This window comes from Dermacentor andersoni, chromosome 10 (assembly GCF_023375885.2).
Source record: "Dermacentor andersoni chromosome 10, qqDerAnde1_hic_scaffold, whole genome shotgun sequence".
NCBI lineage: Eukaryota > Metazoa > Arthropoda > Arachnida > Ixodida > Ixodidae > Dermacentor > Dermacentor andersoni.
Genome location: NC_092823.1, coordinates 65,948,658 through 65,969,645, shown reverse-complemented (window position 1 = coordinate 65,969,645; position 20,988 = coordinate 65,948,658). Strand labels below are relative to the sequence as shown.

The 20,988-nt window shown below is 42.8% G+C and overlaps 1 protein-coding gene across 1 annotated transcript in view; it reads right to left on the bottom strand.

The window, feature by feature from the left end:
* Positions 1–3,378: 3,378 nt before the first annotated feature.
* Positions 3,379–20,988, bottom strand: part of Mical (Molecule interacting with CasL) — a 105,353-nt gene continuing 87,743 nt past the window's right edge. Inside the window, exons 21-25 of the mRNA XM_050191147.3 lie at positions 20,579–20,765; positions 17,628–17,724; positions 16,356–16,429; positions 13,327–13,441; positions 3,379–11,615 (exon numbers count right to left, since the gene is read on the bottom strand). Coding sequence (XP_050047104.1) covers positions 11,558–11,615; positions 13,327–13,441; positions 16,356–16,429; positions 17,628–17,724; positions 20,579–20,765 — 531 coding nt within the window. The 3' untranslated portion in view covers positions 3,379–11,557. The remainder of the gene's footprint in view (positions 11,616–13,326; positions 13,442–16,355; positions 16,430–17,627; positions 17,725–20,578; positions 20,766–20,988) is intronic.

The window sequence follows — 20,988 nt, the reverse complement described above, 5'->3', positions numbered from 1 at the left end:
AACAGAGGAGAGCGCCCAATGGTTGGCTGAAGCAAAGTTCTTGCCACCATGTGGATGGATCCAAGTGCTTTGCAGACTGCCAAACTCCTTATTTTGGCCAGACCTTTAGGTACGTCGAAAGGAGTCACATCGCAATGGAAGAACCTGTGGGGAATCTCTGTTTATTTATTTTTTCAATTTTATCCTGGTTGAAAAAAAGAATCTAAAAAAAAATTATTTTTCCCCATATTTTCAATGTCCTTTTTTTTTCTCAACCGCCTAAATCCATTGAGCCTATGGCATCTTGTGAGACTTACCAGAAATGGGCATCTGTGACATGCTGAGCATAACAGAAAGCTATGTGAGCCAATCTCACCAGGCTATTAGACTTTACGTACAAGGCAGAAATGCCCCACCCATTGCAACTCGAATTGCAAGCCTCGCACGATGCCATCGAGTCCATCAGTATAGCACCCAACATCACAGTAGTGTGAATCACTCCCGATCACGTCCCTCCCTCCCCGAAATGTCTGTTGCCAGGCTGACCCAGCCTCCACCTCCTCTGTACCCAGTCAAGTGCATCACTTCGTAGCCTTATGCTAAGGTTCACTTGGATCCTGAACATTGCTGCCACGTTGTAGTATATGACTTGTCGAATACTCTGATCTATTTACTCAGCCTACATGCAGACTGCCATTCACAATGCATCTGCCAGACGTCGTAAATATCGATCCTTGAAAACCGTTTGATGGCCTCTGCTAAGCATTTGTCACCTTAAAGGTGGCAGTGCAAAGAGTGCGACAGCTCATTTCATAGAACTTCCAAGCATTTGCTAGGTATGCATATATACAACTGCACTATATAGAACTGAAATAGAAATATGCATGCTCAGAGTTCCTCACTGATGCCTCAAAATTACAAGCAAGAGTATTGTTTGCAGTGTTGGGGCCTTCTTTCAATGTATGCGAGGCTGTTAATCTAAGATAACAGGACCAGGTATATCACGTCTGGTTAGCATCACACACTTGGATGCGTTTTGCTTGGCAACCAGATTGTGCTCTTTTTTTTACCTTTTGCACTTAGTGCAGCCTTATCCCAATGATCGAAAGACAAGCAAGGTGGCTGGAGTTTAGAATGTATGCAATAAAAATGGGTGGCATGTATTCTTGCCTCCTGATGAGCAGTGAGCCATTAACATGCAACACGTGTTGAAAGACTACCTGTCCTACATGTTTTTATAGAATGTCTATCCATAAAATAGCATAACACTTTCTACTACAGACGTTATATACCTTTCAACACAGTCCTTTTTTTCGGCAACAACCTAGTTTGCAACAACATAATTAACTGTCATGTCCTTTTTCAGTGATATAGGCATGCTGGATACATTGTTCTCGAAGTCTTAAATCATAGCATAGCCTCTATTTGGGGGCTTAAGCTGCAATGCTGCAGCACATGGTGCTTCGAGCCCCTTGTGTGTAAGGGCTATGGCAAGGAATCAATTCAAATGCTTTATATTCCCATCTCCTCATTCATTTCAATAAATATACATTAACTTACAGGCTTGTAATTTTAGCAGTATATATAATATTTAGGCTCCTATACAGCTAAAAATTTTAGCCCTGTCTACAGCCAATGTTTATTATTTACAGCAATCCATTTTATTTATTGTACATAAGCTACAACATTCACGGCACTCTTTAACCATTCCAATCCCTTGTACTATTAAACATCAGATATAATGACCCTGATTTATTAACAACTTTTCAAAGCTGTAAAGTTCTGTGGCTAGTTGTGCAATAGCAGAAAGGCCTCTCCTGGAACTATGCCGTAAAGGGGAAAAAATGTTACTGTCAGTCAAAAGCTGTGGAGAAAAATGTGACGAACAACATTACCTTGATTCTGTCCAGCTATGTGGCATTTGCATATTTTTGAAGTTTGGCTCAAGCTACATGAAACACCCTGTAAAGCACATCATCAGCTCAACATACAGGAGTGTTAAGACAGTTCAGGCACCCTCAAGGGTGTGAAATTGCTGTAAAGTGCATCGTATACTCAAGAAAAGTCGACACCCTTCGGGGCATAACTTTATCCCAGAACAATACACTCTTAAAATGGTTGCACCCTTTGGGGTGTATATCTGTCCCACAGAAATAATTGTCACATGCTTACTTGCATTTCCTTTCTTGAAAACTCGGTGCTCGCTACTTTCGTGTCGAGAATGCCGTGTCATACTGATAATGCACAAGCCATTCGTGACCGGGAAGTACCGGGCTCACAGCGTTAAAGAAAGGAAACTGGGGCAAGACAGATGATGATTCTTGTTGTGGGACAATATAATCCCCAAAGGGTGTAATTTTTTTTAAGAGTGTAATCATCTTGTGTACATTTTCTTTGTTTAAAGCTGCACGCACGGTATAGCTTCAAGCCATGGACGGCAAGTGCGTATCTGCGTGACACAGCGTTCTTGACAGGAAATCAGGGAGTGCAGAGCTTTAAACATAGGAAACGCATGCAAAATGAATGATGATTACTGTTTGGAGACAAGATACGCCCTAAAGGGAGTCAGCATTCTAAATGCATAGGCATTTCTGTGCCTACGCAACGAGGAAACCTGCTCGTCTATCTGTCACGCAAGATGATCGCTTTCAAAATAGGGCCTGAAGCAGCGAGCAAATTGACCTTCGTGCTGCCTTTCACTTCAACCGAACTAAGTGGTGAGAACACAGAGCACATGAAGCTATCAGCACTCGGGCGCACTCGCAGATAACTTTCAAGATATGGCCCGCGCAGCCGTGCCATATGCAGCCACCGCCAGAGTACGGTTGATAATGGTTCGCATTGAGAGGAGGCAGTTTCATCGACCACGTCTATGCACGAGGTCTACCAAACTTGACACTGTTCAATTACGTCACGTACTGCAGCACACATCGGCCAGTGTTCATCTTCCACGAAGCAGCGGCATCATCCAAATGCACCATCATCTAACTGAAGATAAAGAAACGCAACCAGAAGAACCAAGCAAGAGACAGTGCACATAATAAATGTTGGTATATATTTGCTTCATTTGCGAAATCTCACCGTTTCATCCCACACCCACATCCTCTCAAAGTTATCTGTAACATGAGTGAACACTGCTACTACTCGCCCCTTCTTCGGCGCCTCATGCTGGTCTCGGTTAACATTTTGGTGTTGAAACTGCGCTTTTGTTTCACGATTCCTTTGCGGTGTGTCTCGCAATTATACCAAACTTAGCAGCATGCAACGACGAGACAGCAGGTGATTAGTAGCAAATGCTTACACATCATTTAGATAATTCCCACAGTAGATTCTGTGCACAATTTTCTTTAGAGTGTAAATAGAAGCATTAATAATAGACACAGTAAAAGACACGTATCATTATTTTTCGAGTCTCGTTTTTATTCAAACGTGAATAAAGGTGTTTACAGGAAAGTCAATAGCTCTATAAGCCCCTTGGCCTCAATTATACAGAATGTTTCTGCTGCTGCTGCCGACACTTTCTAAACAAACGAAAGCCGAGTCGCAGCAATGTTACACGCAAGCACAGCTCTGTTACAGATCTGTGCGCTGCAAAAAAAAAAAGTTCACAACAGAGAATGGTAAGAAAGAATGAAAACATCAGCCGCGAGAGCTCTAAAACGAGAGCCTATATATAACTGTTCCAGCAAAATATATTTCTCAGAAAATGAAAAACAAGAGCAGTTCGTAAAGCTTTCACACGACAAGCCACGAAAGCACGCAGCTGCTCATTTTTTGCACATTACTATAATAATATAAGCTGCCAGCCGCAATATCTCAGCTGCTTCGGCAGAAACCATACTGCCACGGTTTGGGAGAAACCATCGCCTAACAAACTCCTTTTTTTTTATTTTTCTTCACACAATTAGGCCATCCAAGCATACACACACACGCACATACACTCTTTGTGCAAAATGGGCAGATTCTTTATTATTATACTAAGACGTGTTTCCTAGCTCGAGTCCCTATCGGCGAAGCGAGAGGCCATTGTTGCATGCATTGACGACGAAGGTTCCTAGTGGAGGGACACACTCGTATACCGAAATCTGGAGACTAACGCCAGAAAGCGTGCCACCAGTTACAACCTTTCTCCAAGGGCAAGCACATATCGGCTTTGCTAAGGAGTACTGGCCACTCCGGATACTTTTATACAACCTATAGGCATAGTGCGGAGCGCGCATCTCGAAGCAGCTGGACGACGTACCTTTGATCAAGGCTCGCGAAAGCTACACGAACGGCAGCGCTACGCCGCAGGGCTTACGTATATGTACAAACTCCTACATAATTCCATTCGTGGAACGTTGTGTAAGTGTCACTCGTAGCGGGCATAAGCTGTTGTACGTTTGTGGCGGGTCCTTTGATCTGGTTTGGTTTGCCAGCATCGAGAGCAAGGAGTGCGCTCGGAGGGGTGAACTGCAAGCAAAGGCAAACCAGTGGAAATCTGTTGTTTACACGGTGCCAGCACAACACTGCCTGTCGGCGGTGGCGCGAAGCGTGGAGGACATTTATTTCCTTCATCCAAGGAGCGAGGCCAACTAATCCAACAAGTCAATGAAGTGCAGATCCGCTTTAATGATGGTCGCGTGCAAACACAACGCTTACGGCACGGTTGCAACAAGAAAAAAACGCCATCCAACAGGCTTTGTGACAGGTCAGCAACACTTTTGCGTCATTGCTTAAATGTATGCGTCTCCTTCGAGTTGATCCAACGTCCTGCTGAATTCAAGTCACATCTTTGAGGGACCTCCTACCACAGCGTCACTGAAGTTCGCAGTCCCTTGAACATACCGGAGTTGAAAACTCTGAAGACTGAAACTGACCCTTCATAAGCACCTCTTGCAGTTAAATATAAATGTTCCAGCACAGCTTTACCGCTTCGCATGTGCTATTACCGCCCCTAGCTGCCACATGATGCTGTTCACACCGCACTTGAGCAGACGGCTTCTGGCAAGGGCAGTAACAATATGCTGAAATGTCCTAATTTGTGAACTGTTTTGTTCAGTAGTGCATTAACAGGTGGCGCAACGTTAACAGTGTCAAGAGGGCGAGTTTACCAGCTGGTAGGAAAGGCTCTGCGCAGCATCACTCGCACTGATGCTGAAGCATTGACATTATGCAAGAACGAATAGGCAAGTGGCAGAACCTGTCAAGGCTGCCATATTTATCCTGGCCATTTCTATTCATGCCTGGCCACGATTTTTTCCGCGTTCTTTAGCCGAGCTCTTGCGGCATGGTGAGCACATTTGTTCCTACAAGCACGTACCAAAATGTGCCGCCTGTATGGGCAACAGTGTCATCTTAAATGGCCTCTTACTGTCACGTAATGAGGCTAAGTGTGTAAGCTGTATACAACTGTTCGCACAACCGCAACAATACATTCCGCTTAACACCATCACAGATGACAGCGTGCATTGTCAATGACGACACATCACGTGACGAATTAGGCAACATATTTGTTCTTTTGTCTTTCCAATCTGGTGGTGCTACTGCTTTGAACCAGAGTAAAAAAAAAATTTCATTGTCACTAGAGCAGCGTAAGTTGGTGTGACATCAAGAGCTGCCACAAGTAAATCTACACAGGTTTACATGAAAGGCACATAGGGAAGACAAGGCAGAACAGCACCTCAAGTCCTAAAACACAAAGAAAAAGCATGACGTGAATAAAATATGACAGAAATAACTAACATGCAACAAACAGCCTGCACAACTTGCTCACCTACATATATATATATATATATATATATATATATATATATATATATATATATATATATATATAAAAGAAATGCCCGCACAAGAAAATGCTACGAACTGCGAACAAGGATCACCAACCTTTGCGTGCATTGGCATACAAAGAAGTATATTCTAAATGGGCAATATTGGGCCCTGCGTGAATTCGTCAGCTGGCAATGCAACACATACATATTGGCCATTTATGTGAAAACAGGAAAAGAACCACATGCCTGGTGGCTTCCACTGAAATCCCACACTTACCCAACCCTGTTGTGTTGATAGTGTATTGATGTTGACTTGCAATGTTTGCGTTCAGACTGCTGATCACGAAGGGCTGCTTATGTGATTCTAAGAGGACAGTGTGACACGACTATTCATTTCAGGGTGGTGACATGAATATTTCGAATAGTAAAAACACAATAAAGTGATGTCAAACTGCAATCTCTGTATGACTGGACCGAAATGTTCTAATTATACGATAGTTTAAATACTGAATATATAAAAAAATGCAGAACAGAGAGTTGCCTCTCCTCCCTTTGCAAGAACAGAGGAAGCTAGCTTTTCAAGTAAATTTTAGCCTTAGTAGCACCTTTAAACAAGGTCTTCCAAGCACTCCAATACATTCACAAGTGTACCTTCAACTTCTAAGTCCTTTGTGCAACAAAGAAACAAAGCCATCTTACAAACCAGGAGTAAGCAAATACTATACAGTTGCCTGTGGTCTTATTTTACCAATTCTTAAAATAAGATTTTGCACTCGGCACTGCTTTGTTCTCAGTCATATTTTCGAAATGTGATTGCATTTTTTATCTGCATTGTTAAGTAAAACAGTTAATATCATTGTTTGCATGGGCTTTGAGTTTCCAACAGGTTTCCAACAACTGTGTCTGTGGAGCAGCTTACTTTGACGAGGTGTGCATACCATGGTGAACTTACTTTTTATCATTTAGTACAAACCTAGCAAATAATGATGCCAAGTGTTTTACTGAATGACACGGACCGAAAAATGCTACCTCGTAGCTAAATTCGAACGAAAACGAAGCAGGAGCAAGCACAATATCGTCCTTTACAGCAGTTGAAATAAAACCGCAGGCTGCACTATTAAGAACTTTCAAAAAACGCTTTTGAAACATGCAACTAGTTGCATTTTGTGTACCCTATATGTGCAGGTGACATGCCGATTGAAAGCTTAAAACACATCATTTGGTTCGTTCAATTACTGACTATTTTGACTGGCATAATAGCTGAATTGATTTTCCACAAGTATAAAATGTGTGGTTCTGAACAGTTAAACAAAGTAACTTTCAACTGAACACAGAACACCCAGCAGCCCTTTAAGTTACTAATTCCCTAATTTCACAGGCCGTGGGGGCAAAGTTGAAAAAAGTGGGGTAGAAGCATTTAACAATGTCACCAGACTGAATGGCATGTACGACACGTTTGTGCATTTTGAGCAATCTGCGTAGCTAACACAGATTGCGGAACTCACAGTTAAGAATGCGTGCCTTAATACAAGCTTTTCAAAGCCTTGCACTGTTCTTCTCTGACCTGGCACGACCTTGTGTACCGGTCAGTGTAGATGAGTTAAGAGTTTGTTGCATAGCTTAGCATCTCTACGCTCTTGGACCATTTTCATTTGCTTGTGTACCAAGTAAAGGTACTGCTATGCCTGCTATTTAAGGTTCTAATTTGCCTGGGTACTTGTCGTGCACTCTGCAAGGTGTTTAACTTGCATGGTTATCACGTAATTTCTATGTTACGCTCCTGTTCAGAATGCACTGCTGCATATCAAACCGCAAGATTGTAAGCATAATCACAGTGCAACCTACGAGGGATGGAATCAAAGAAAAACGCGCAAATGGCGTTCAGCATACTTCATGTGTTTTCCCCGGCATCCACACAAGTGCTCAATTGGCTCGAAGATTGTTTTTTCCAATGCGCAACACAGTTGTCCTGCCAAGTTAGCGACATTATTGGGAGCAAAAAAGGATCTCACTATAATCAAAACTGAAACTTTCGAAACTATAAATGGATGCTATCAGTTACCACAAACACGTTGACCTGTTGTCTCACTATCAGACACCAGCTTTTGGCTGGTCTATGTCCTCCATCCCAATTTGAAACGTCGATACGCAGCTACAAAGCTTCCACTAAAAATGCATTTTCTGTGGTAAAACATGGCACAGCTTGCAGGAAAAAAAAAAAAAAAACACACACACACACACACACACACAGACAGTGTTGTGCAGCACACACAATTTAACGCAATTAAAATGATCAATCCGAACGCTCTGTAAAATGATCAATCCGAACGCTCTGTCAATGGACCAACAAAGGTTTGCCCAATCAAGACCTCAGAAAGTTCATGTCTGTAAAGATGCATGTCATCACAAGTCTACGAGTGCTGCTGCCATGCTTGATTGAAATAAAATCTGCTCAGTATGACATCATCATACTACATCACTGGCAAACGATTGAAGTGGTTGTGCAAACGGGCTTTACTGAAGTCCTGCCGCTACCTGTTGAATGTTCCGAGTGATATCCATGGACAAGTCTTTGTTCCTGCCATCCAACCTCATTCTCATCACACTTTCCCTACTTTCATCATCCGTAAAGCAGCTGCTCAAATTTTTTTTTTTTCTCAGAACTAGGACACATTTTTCTTCCTGCGTACTTAGGTAGTCACTGCATCAAGGTCCGTTGAAACCTCTTCTGCATGCCAAATGAGGTGTCGCAAAACCTTATCAGGCAGCTTCTCATAAATGACTTCCTGTTTTCTTTTTAAGTGACTGCGCTTGATTTCTTCAGTTGCCAGCATATTCACTACCACTCCAGTGGCTAGAAAAACACTCGCTAACATAACAGTGACAGTTATTTTTTTTTCTTCCTTTTAAAAAAGTGAAAATGTATAGTGCACAAGGCAGACTCCATTGCGACATAATGCAGTCTGTAGCTGCTCATGACGCCTGCGACAATGTCTAAGCTGCTGTCATTACATCAATATTCCTTGGCTCACGCACTTGTACACACCAGTACACGTCATCCGGATAATCTCAATCAAGAGAACCTGTCGCATGCAGATTTGGCACGCCGACTGGTTGCCGACGTGTGCCAGCATTTGAGTATCATAGCTCTCACGCAATGACTGAGGCACCAAGAACGCTGACACACACACACACAAAAGCTGACAGGTGATACTGCCACACACGACATCAGTTTTTGATCGCTCGCATAAGCTACACGGCCGTTTGCTAAAAGTACGAAGGAAGGAAAAATAAATGCACTAATTGTAACACAGATTAATCACAAAAGTGGCGTTCACTGCTGAATATGTTTTAGCGTGTCAGCAGCACCACCAGAATGTGACCAGCACATCGGCAATTTTCAAGGAGCCCGACGAAAATGCTGCACTGCCAAGACAAAGCATATCAGAAGCCAGCTTCACAATATTCAGCACTCTTAAGAGAAAACTTTGCCTTGTGCCCTTTCTTCTACATACAATAAAAGGAGAAATGGCCTTCCTCAACAACTGCTCGATCGATTACGATAACAGGTAATTTTATTCACAAAGAGGTAAATTCTAGTAATTGATAGATGAAATTGACAGAAGCAATTGATTGATTTAAGCCTTTAATCTTCTAATAGAACTGTCAAAAAGCTGCAAAAAAAAAAATTCGAACAATAGTACTTTCTTAATCAATAGCCTCAGAATGAAACCAGACGCGCTGCACTTAAAGGAGTACTTCAAGCAGGCAACAATAATGCCTTATTGACCCTTTTCGCGGTAATCCCGTCGGTGCTGCCATATTTAATCACATGGTGACGCGTCCATTCCTTGCCTCAACTACCTCCTTTGTCTCCGTGTTTACAATGGATGTGTATGACGCCGGTGCATTGTAATGAGGAATGAACGTGGTTTCATTCATTCATTAGATGGTGACTGGGTGGACGACACGAAGCTTTGACCACGGCTTCAGAGAACATGCAAGAGCACTTTAGGAACTGATTAATCTATGTCCAAATGGTGTGAGCAGTGTATATGATGCTTGTTCTAAAAGCGGAGCTAAATATGTTTTCCAAGCTATGCAAACTCTCCAGCCATGAACTCAATCGGGATTAGTGTTTTATGCTCTTTGCTCTTTATTTGGCAAATATTTTGAAGCAGTGGTTTGTCACGTTTCTGACTCGGCAAAGTTCCTCGGCGTCGTCACTATCTGATTATTTTCCGCCTAATCGCTCCTGAATGTGCTCAGTTCCGATAGATTTGTTCTTGCTGTGTACAAGGCTTGAAACATAGCCGTTTCCTACATTGTAATACTTTGTAGCAACGATGTATTATCGCTAATGACTCGTTTACCCTTGTGGACCATTACGAAACATTCAGTTTTGACGATTCACGCGCTATCGGTGTAGTCTGTCATTTATCATGCATATAAAGTGCACATATATTCAAGTCTGCACCCATTCACTTATTCTTGACACATTGGTGATGAGTAGGCGTAAGCTTCTGTGCCAGTTGGCGTTGATGTGTGTAGGTACTGTGCGTGAAACTCACCATGACAGGAAAAAGTGGTACTACTCATTCTTGCCGACGTTCCGGGGCTGAAGCCCTTTCTCTGAAGGCCAGCGACACAACATTGGTGGATGAGTGAATTTCTGTATCCTCCAGAAAAGCCAAACATCTTGAAGTGATGGTAACACGTACAGACCATTGCAGCAGCATCCCCCGAACTTGGCCACACAGATTCATTCCATTCCTTAATATGCCAGTCACTATTTTTTGCAGCCAATTAATGCACATGTCTTCAGTCCACATGATTCAATCCAGCATGATTGGAGGACAGGGTGTTAGCGAAAACTCAGTTGAATTTCCGACAGCTGACAGCACAGAGGCAAGGTAGAAGCAGTAATGGTTTTGTATTCATGCGCTGTCAGTGAGGCCATGCGTACCGCACTACCGAAACCATCATCTGATTTCTCTAGAACAAACTGTTTTGCGAAAAGGGTCAATATGTCACTTGGTCAGATATGTCTTTCATTGTTTAAATGGACAACACTTTAGCAGAGCTGCTTAACCAACACAGTGATTTATCACCTGACGTGGGTCGTTAGCCAGCATGTCATTTCATTTTTTACTTGAGTGCTTTGCAGTACCCCACAGAATTTTGATACTCACTCTTCTAGCTGCCACAGCAAGCTGTAATCAACCACAATTTAGACTCTTAGTTAGAGGACACTCGGGACACTTAAATGAGAAGTTGCTAAATATTGGAGAAATAATTAGCAACTTTATCTTGTAAAGTTGTACTTTTACCTTGTATGCCCCTAAAAAATTAGGGCCATAAAGTGCTTCCACCGGTCACTTGATTTCAATTCATTTTCTTGAACGCAATAATCTGCACGGAGCTTGCCTACGAAAAGCCATTTCTCTATTTTCCGTTTATAACTGAAAGAAGAAAAAAATTTGGTTCAAGGCAAAGCTTCCTCTCAGCAAAACCCTGGGAGACTCGCTGGCATCACAATAGCATCACACCAGCTGGCCCATTGACAGAGAACAAGCAGTGTGCCTTTTCTGTCCATGACACTGGCAACACATGGCATCACATTGGCTGGCCTGTCAACAAAGCCCTTCTTTGGGTGAGTAGCCAAGGCAGGCGTCACTAGTGGCAAGGAGTGAGCAATAATGGCAAGACGCAAGTGGGCCAGGTCGAACAGTGGCAAGCCCGAGATGACTCGACAAAACGTGGCTTGTTCCTCGGGCGACAGCTTCGCGTCGTTGACTGGGTGTACCTAGGAGAAATCACTCTCAAGTGGCACCTTGGGTGAGGATGCGGGCGGCGAGCTCCTTCTCCTCCGTTTCTTCCCTGCAATGAAAGCCAACCAGCAATGCATGAGCGTCAAAGTGTGCATGCGTGCTGTTCAGTATTTCGAATATAAATCAGGCACTTCTGTTTCACAGTGATGTGTTAGTTGGAAAACTTGACATTCAATTCTTTTGAGTATTCGATCATGGCCAAGCATAAGTGGTTACTACAACTATAACAGCTTGCCTGTCACAGGAAAGGGCCCCATAACTATGGTTGTTTGACTGCTTCAGGAGGCAGTGGTAAGCCAACTACAAGATTAAGCGGCACTTCACATTTCACTACTAATATTCAAGCTTCCCAGCTGAACATACTTCAAGATAGCATTATGTGTGTTGAAGAAAATAATTTTTTTTTTGTGTTGGCTCAGCTCTCCATATTTCTATCTCTACCTTATGAAACAAAAAAATGTTTGGTATTCAATATGACACTCACAGGCCTCACATTTTAAATATCTTTGATTACATTACAAAACTTCTGTGAAACACTTTGTGAACATGGTGATCAAACATTTCTTATCTGTAGATGGTGCTGCTGTGAACACGTGAATCAAGTATTATTCTGCATGCTATCTTCTGTGGCTTCCAAAACCCCACTTTCTTACTGTACTATGCAATGCTAGTGATGACAAGACAACAGTCACGATGGATGCCCTTCACACATGTACACTCTGTCAGATGATCTAGAAAACAGGAATAACAGTGTTTACTAGTGTATCCTAACTATCCTCTCACAACCCCTCTATTACTCTCGCATACCTTTGTCAAGTGCCCACATTGAAGAGCTATCACAAGTGCACCGGGGAAAGATGAAGATGAAAGAAAGGACCAATTGGAAGGGCCATGCTACCAGTGCTGCCCCAGCTCAGAGGAATAAATAAGTTGCAGGGGAACGGGCCAAGTAAATGATCCACTCATTACCGTTCCTATTAAGCTCCTTTTAAAAAAGAAGTCTGGCTGAATCCATTTCAGGGTGAATGCTGACGATACTGAGATTAACATAAGATCATTGCATTGCCACTGGCAAAATGCAACTTGTGTGAGGCACGTACTGCAGCCAGGTTCCTCTCTTCTGCTACCATCGGCACATGCTGCGCCACCTAGTGGCACAGCTCCAAAGTCTGCGCATGGCCTCCAAGATGCATGGTGCGCCGGCGCATGTGAATGCTGAGAACTGTTCCCTCGTTTCCCACACGCATTCATGGTGTGGTGCTAAAGCATCGGGCTGCTGTGTTGAGGAACCCGTACAACACGGGTTCAATTCTGATTAGCACCAGATAAATTTTAAAGGATTAATTTTTTTATTAAAGAGTGACATGAAAGAGGTAAGCGCTTAAGTTTTCTGTTCAGCCACATACCCAGTGGTACATACCCACTGAGAAAAGTTGCCTGCTAGGCCAGACAGCAGCCAACAGCAAGATGGCAACTAGCTAGCACATACCTAGTAGCCCAGGCTCGTAGACAACTTGGATCACTGGGTGAAAGAGGTTAGATACTACATATTGCTAGGTGGGCAGTATCGCATTCCAATGTTCCCAAAGAATGCTAATCACATTAAAATTCCTTCACGAGCATACACTTTGAAAGGCACTGCATTCATTTCAGTGTGTTGCTCAGGTTTGACGAAAAGCTACTTCAGGGCCTCCTTAAGGTTAACGGTATTAGATAACGTTTCACATTCGAGCTAGTGCTCATCTGTGTGGTGTTCGTACCGTATCCTGAGCTGATCCATCTGGGCCACTAGCCGATCCCGCTTCTCCACAATTTCCAGCATCTCGTTGAGGATTTCCCGCTCCTTCTCAATGTCTCGTGGAGACTTCTCTGCATCTGAAAAGAAAAAGATTAGGTACATGTGAAGCAAAATACTGCATACATGCCATGCTGTCTTCACCTCTGATGTTCTGCACACCAATGATGCGATATGCACACGTAAACGTGTTCCGAAGTTGTAGATAACACTCATGTAAGACATGCTAGACTAAGCAATACATCAGTGCCCAGGTTAAGGCCAACTGCAATGAAATCTCACCCTGGTTAAATTGGTTATACAGTCAAACCCGTTTATAACAAACTTGATAGTACTGCAAAAAGTGGTTGTTATATCAGTACTTCATTATATATAGACTCGGCCTTCAATATGCTTGAAAATTAACGGCACTGAAGTTGGCGTCAGCAGTTACAATTTGGCAGCACTTTGGTCCGAAAACCAGATTTTCGGTGTCATTCTTTGGTCCTGGTATGTTCCTGCATCTAACTGCAAATTTCAGTGAGAAGCATCTGTCTAAAGAACGAAATGCATTATTGTAGAGCTCTTTAAAAATAGCGCCTGGTTCCGATCACCTGTCATTTTGAAACTGCGAGTACAACCGCTATATTTTATTTGAGAGCTTGTAATATATTTTACTACCAGCGGGACATGAATGTATTCTGCACATGAGAGTGATTCATTCTGGTTGACTGAAAGCAGAAACATTGGAAACTACTGCGGCATGCCGCCATTCTGCGAAGGTCTCGGACATCATGGTCTCGTCATTACGACTGCGGGTAAGCCACACAAGAGCTGTAAAGCTATGTTATCTACGTCGCTGTGGGCAAAAAAGATGTGATGTTCGAAAGGTAGTATGCCACCGTGAACTGTTATCGGCAATCCACAATGCATGAACGAAGCATTACCAAACTGTGATTTCTTGATAACGGCGTAGTAACCACCGACCTTATGCAATGTTGCGTGGCAGTGGCTCGCAACAATTGCTCGTTCTCTGTGTGCCACCATATATGTCAACATATATGGTGGGGTGATGAAATTAAGAAATTCGCAGGCGCTGGCTGGAATTAGTTGGCGCAGGACAGGGGTAATTGTAGATCGCAGGGAGAGGCCTTCATTCTGCAGTGGACATAAAATAGGCTGCTGCTGCTGATGATGATGAGCATATGTCCATTTCTTGCACAGAAAATTGCCATCCAAGGTCCCTCTGCTGCTTCTCAATTCAAGCCGGCCGTGCCAAAATTCAGCCAGGGCTGACATCACAGAGCTAGGGCTGACGTGACTCAGCCGGGGCTGATGTCACGTGAGAGGTACCATAGTCCACAACAGGTGGCGCCACTACGATTTCCTATTTTTTGTTATTTTTCTCGATAGCAAGAACTTGGTGTTCCCGCTAAGAGTGACGAATTGTTATTACAGAGGCCTAATCTTTCCATCTAGCTCAACTTAGTATTTTCCTTCGAGTCCCTTCGAGCAGACTACATATACACAAAATGACTGCAAAAATGACAAAGTCTCTAGTGGCAAATTGTACAGGAATTTTGGTTTAGCATCCCAAAAGAACAAGCATACTACGATGGACCTAGTAGAGAGGGACTTGTGTAAATTTCCACCTCCGGGGCTCCTTTATCACCAGTTGCCATTACCAATCATCAGCAATTATATTCTGCACTAGCTAACATTCTATAGTGAAGTAATACAACTTACCTGTGCTTCCTTTATATTATGTTATTTCAAAGTAATGCACTAGCAAAAATTGTAAAAGTTACTGAAATGATATAACCAATCCCCTCTACAACCTCTCCGGCCCAGACGGTATTACTAGAATAAATAAATAAATAAATAAATAAATAAATAAATAAATAAATAAATAAATAAATGTGTGCCCGCTGTATGGTACATGGGCATTTTTTCATTCTCTCTCCATTAAAATGAGGCTCCTGTGGCCGGGATTTCAAGACAAAACTTTGTGCTTAACAGCTATCAATGCAATTTAGATTGGTCGATTTGAATTAGATTTTTTTCTCTCCATATGACAGGATGTTTTCTACTGATCACTTTGAAGGGAGGACTCTAATGTGCCCCTATAGATGAATGAACTGGTAATAACACTTTGCAGTGTCTGCATACGAGGGCAGTGCTTCTTGAGTGGTACAATTGAAGAAATTCACATGTGCTTTTCATGGGGCTAGGTACGGAAAGGATCACATGTTTTTTGGGTGTGTTTTACGGCATGCCACAGTTCAGTTAAAAAAAGTTCCACAAGTTACAGCAAGAACCGTGCTTTTTGCAGTGATCGAAAGAAGGCAGGAAGGAGACCATATTCTACTGTAAAACCCGCAGTTGAAACCTCAGCCTTCACCCAAGAGAATGTTTCGAGCCCTGCCATACAATGCTCCAGTACCATTACAAGCCTCAGAAATAAATAAATAAAGACAGAAAAAATCAATAACTTGTTTGTTCACAGAAGTGCTTTTCTGAGCAGCATCCAAAATGCATGGACACTGAAGTCCCCAACTGGAACTTCAAAGTGGGCAAATAAATAGCCACGACCCCAAAGGGTTAAACAGAGTCCACCCTATCGGAAGGATTTAGCTACCTCACGAAGTCACGCCAGTTGCATTATTAGTTTGGCTGCTTTGGCATGAATGTACCAGTCAAAATTAAAATAGATGCTGATGGAACCGTGAAACTAAAGTTCACTTTAGTGTGCTCCAAGCTACACTGTAGAGTTGCTCTGAAGGACACGGGCTTCAAGTAATTTGCCTGACAGGGTTGTCCTGCTCAGCATTTCAGATTTCATCCTCCCCTAATGTCAATGGAATGCAATATATGACAGTGCAATTGTGCAGTACTGATTTGGTTCTGAATAGGTAAAGGTATGAAGCATTGCAATGAAAAGCGTAGGCATCTCTGGATAAAAGCAAGTTGTCTATGCTGATTGCACAGCATGTGTTGGCAACATAGGACACTTACCATCAATTGCCATTCGTTCACGCATCTCCTGCTGCAGTTTTGACTGTTGGTCCTCTAGTTCCAGGTCCTTGACCCTGCGTGGAAAGCGCCAGGCGATGATGAAGCAGAGCGTACTACTCTACAACACCACAAAGTCGGTAAATGTCATTATCGTTATCCCCAGCAGGCTTATAGAAAAACCTTAAAGCATGGTTGGTGTAGTATAGTGTCGCCCCCTGCCAGATCTCTGTGTTATCATACATTTATGTTTCGTAGTAGTTTAGCTAGATGGCGCACCCCCTTCTGTCATGTGATGAGCTGGGACCAATCAGGAGGTGTCATCTGGCGTGTGAAGTCCTTTTTAGTAATAAACAGCCGTGAGCCGGCTCAGTCCTAGTCTGGTTTTCAGCCGGCTCAGTCCTAGTCTGGCCCCCGTTTGCCTGCCGCTGCCAACACAACAGTTGGCGTCAGGAAAACGTGGTAGCCATGACGTCAGTCTTCGTATGAATGGTAAGAGACGGCCATCTCCCATGAGCAATGTCACACCTGCCTGCCAACCTGGCCATACTTCTCTAAAACAAGTTACGTGTTTTGTAACTGAGCACACTTCCCAATGCAACTCCTCCTCAATGCAGTTTAGAGCCCGAGACATGGCTGGAAGCTTTGGCAAGCCACTGGCACACCATCGCTGTCATATAGTTGGAAGGAGCACTTGCCACACATAACCATGCCACCAGGGAATAGATTATGGCAACGCTGTTTCCGTGAATTTCCTATCCATGCCACCACAACCAAAAAAGTCGCACAGTCACCAATAACGTGCAGTACACACGAGCGTTCTTGCGTTTTGCCTCCATAGTAATGTGGCTGCCGAGGGCCACGACTGAATCTGCAATCTCGATCTCAGCAGCACAAACCATAGCCACTGGGCTACCATGAGCGGGTGTCTGGTGAAAACGCGGCATTGCCCTGTGGTTAATTCCTCACAGAACGAGGAGGTAAGTTACTTCCTTACATTTCAACGTGGAATCACAAGGCCGACCGAACTGCCGATTCAGTTTGTGGACAGAGTACGATGTAATACGGTGGCACACTGTGTTGTCGTCTTGCCAGTAATGACTCAGATTTGCTGCGAGATGTTATGGTTCACCCATGGATGAACTCAGTGATTTGGTTCGTCGTGTGAACCTACTTTTACGAGACACTTAACTGCAGTTTTCCTGGTACTGCCACACATGCTGTTGTGGTCGGAAGTGGCCTTTTTGCTTGACGTAAAACTGCTGAATTGCATACCTTATTAGCAGTTCTTGTTCCTCCCTGGACAACTTGTTCTTCTGCCGCATCAACCGAAACAGCACTTGTGTCAGGTCTTTCTCTTCTGCTTGAAGATCTGTAACATCCGGAAGAAACATAAGTACTCTGCAGGAAAATGTTCACATGTTCAACTGTTCAGACTCACCAGGACTGAATGCTTGCTACTTGAGCAATAACTTTATTCTGGATAAGATCAACAGCAAGTCAAGGACACATAAATATAAACAGGGAAGTAATATCTTTATGTGCATAGGCAGATTGGGGCTGGCGTTTTCCCAATCTGTCACGAAAAAAACATGTTTGCACCCAGATATGAAACTGACGCTTGCAGCAACTCTCTTTTCATTTTTGTCATGACCTGCCAGGTAATGCAGACATGGGCCCCAGGTTGCTCTAATTATTCACTCTGAGGCATTTCCAAACAACCGCACACAGCTGATAAGTTAAGCTGCGAGCTGATTACTTTAGCCTAAACTTGGTTAATTTATACCCATAATGAAATCTTACCTATATTATTAAGTTATACATCAGTGAAATGCTGGCTATAAAATCTCCCTCAAGATCCCGCAAGACTTAGGAAGGCCGCTTTTAGACCTTGAATGATGAGGTTGTTACCTTTTGTCTCGCATTTCATTTACAGTCTTCAGCAATTTGAAGGTCACCTCAACCTTAAGGCTTAGTTGAAATCAACCATCACAGCTTATCTTCACTTATTCCCCTTTCCATTGATTGCCCAATTTTCAATACTAATACTTTCACTATGACACATGAGAACTACTATTATTAAACAATTTTTTCTCTGTGCTGTGCCGCCATTATTTAAAAGAAGAAAGAAAAAGAAAAAGGCAACGAAGCTGCTGCTGTTCTAGCTGAGGCAAGGCTGTCCAGGCTTATAAAATGCTAATTATGTTCTCCACGCTAAAAAGTTGTAACAACAGAATGACAATTGGGCAAGTCAGTTGGATAAGGATCCCTCTTGATAACACGCTGCTATATGATGTGGCTGTTAGGGGCCATCATCGTCATGTCTATTTCTGCCTATGGCACAAAAGTGCCCCCTCTCCCAGAGTTTTAAAGTTATAGTACTCCTGTCTGGCACCAGGTCACTCCACCTTATGCCCACTAATTTCCCAGTCTCATCCCACAACCTAATGTAATCTGCCATTCCCGACATCCTCCTGCCCTCAGAACCTATTCTGCCACTTTAATAAACCAACAGTGATCTGTTTTAAACATTACATTAGTTTCCCAACTACATTTCTTCCTGTAGTGTCGTTGAGCGGAAATACGGGTGGGAAGAAACGGAGTGGACAGGACAGACTTCCACTCCGTTTCTTCCCACCCGTATTTCCGCTCAATGACACTACATGCTGCACCAACTGGCCCAACAGTTTACGCTTCTGAACTACATTTCTTCTGTTACTCTCAACTAGAATATCAGCTACACCCATTTTTCTCTCTATTCCTTACTGGCACCTTTCTATTTATCAATATGACACTTACCGTTTTCAGTTTTATTCTCAGCACAGTTCTTAATTTACTTTTTGAGTTTCTTCCTTATTCTCAAGTTATGAGCCTCGCAGGTTAGTACTGGCAAAATGCATTCATTTATATATTTTATTCTTTATTCACAAGTGACCTGCAGCACCATTAAGATGTTTGGGCAAATGGCGGTAAAACAAGTCCCCCATTCTTCTGGTACACCAAATCTGCAAATAGTGACAATATACGTGGCAATCGTTTGCAGAACTAAGAGGAAGCTTTAGCTCGGGTGCTCCTATCTAAATACATGTAAAACCAGAATTCGTTTTTCTCAGCAACCACAGCACCAAATTTGACGAGGTTTGTTGCATTTAAAAGAAAAACTTAAAATCTAGTGACTGTTGGTTTCGAATATTTTATTTAGGTCGTCAATATTTTATTAAAAATTGGCAAAAAATAGAAAAATATCAAGAAACGCAACTATAAAGTTTACAGCTCTGTAACTCAGCAAGGGAATATAATATCACAATTCTGTGAATTCCATATGGTAGTACATCTAAAGCGGACAAAATTGATATATTACACGAGTCTAAAAAAATTCAATAATACGGATATACAGCTTTTGCAGAACCCTTGCACGCAACGTAACAAATTCACGTAAGATATAGATTGACATATTGAATTTGTCCACTTTGATTGATCTAATGGATGCCATTTACAGAACCATGATATCTGCTCCTGATGCAGAGATATTAATTTATAAACTTTGTGCGTCTATTTTTTTCAGACTTGCGAATTCTTTAAAGTTATTTTAACGAAATTGAGGCCCTAAATTGAAATTCTGCTTCCAACAGTCACTAGAATTTAACTATCTCTCTTGAATGCAACAAATTTCATTAAAATCGGTCCAGGGGTTATCTGAGAAAAGCGTTCTTGCATTTTACATGTATTTGAATAGGCCGCATCGGAGTAGGGCCTGAGCCAAAACTTGCTCCTCTCTTATCTCTTAAAAAAACAATTTTTGAAGAGATCCATTCTGCAAACGTACGGCCAAGTTGAAAAGAATGGACTCTATGCGGGAAAACATTGTGGGGGTTGTACATAGCCTGTCTAGCACATCCTCATGTGATTCTAGAAAAACTGAATAAACGAGTGAGATGCAACATGCTCCATTGTTCACACAAAGAGATCCAGCCAAGTTCTTTTTTCATTGCTGTTACACTTAAAAAGCAGAAATATCCCCCCCAGGACTCACACTGCCAAGTTAGCCTGTTATACAACGCATTTTTTACATCAAGCTTACATGTTTTAAACTTTATTGCAAGAAACCAAGGGCATGCCCTGCATTTCTAACTACCGAACTAATGCGCACCTCCTTTTTCAAGGATAAAGTTAAAATCCTGGAATTCTTGCCAGGCTAAATCCTTGAGTCCTTAAAATATAGTTACCTTCATCCTCATCCTCCTCGCCCCGTAGCGCCCTCTCCACGAGGACTCCCCGATGCTCCAGGGAGCGCAGGCTCACTTCGATCTCCTCGAGTCGCCGCTGAAGTTCCTGGGCCGTCCGCTGTCGCTTCCGCTCCTGCTGACGCTGAACCCGCAGGGTCAGGCGCTCAAGCTTGCGTGGATCGATGGCCTGCGTCCGATAAGAGACACGCGAGGGCCAATGAACTGCTGTGAGAGGGCTCAACACCCTTGCCACGTGTAAGGAAAGAGCGACATAATTGAGCAATTGTACTTGTAGTGCATTCAGATTTCTTTTTACAATATACTTACGTACGCTGGACCAGCCCAGATTGGCATTTAATGCTTGTATTACGGGACAGGGTAGTCCGAAAAGTTGTGCAACAAGAAAGCTT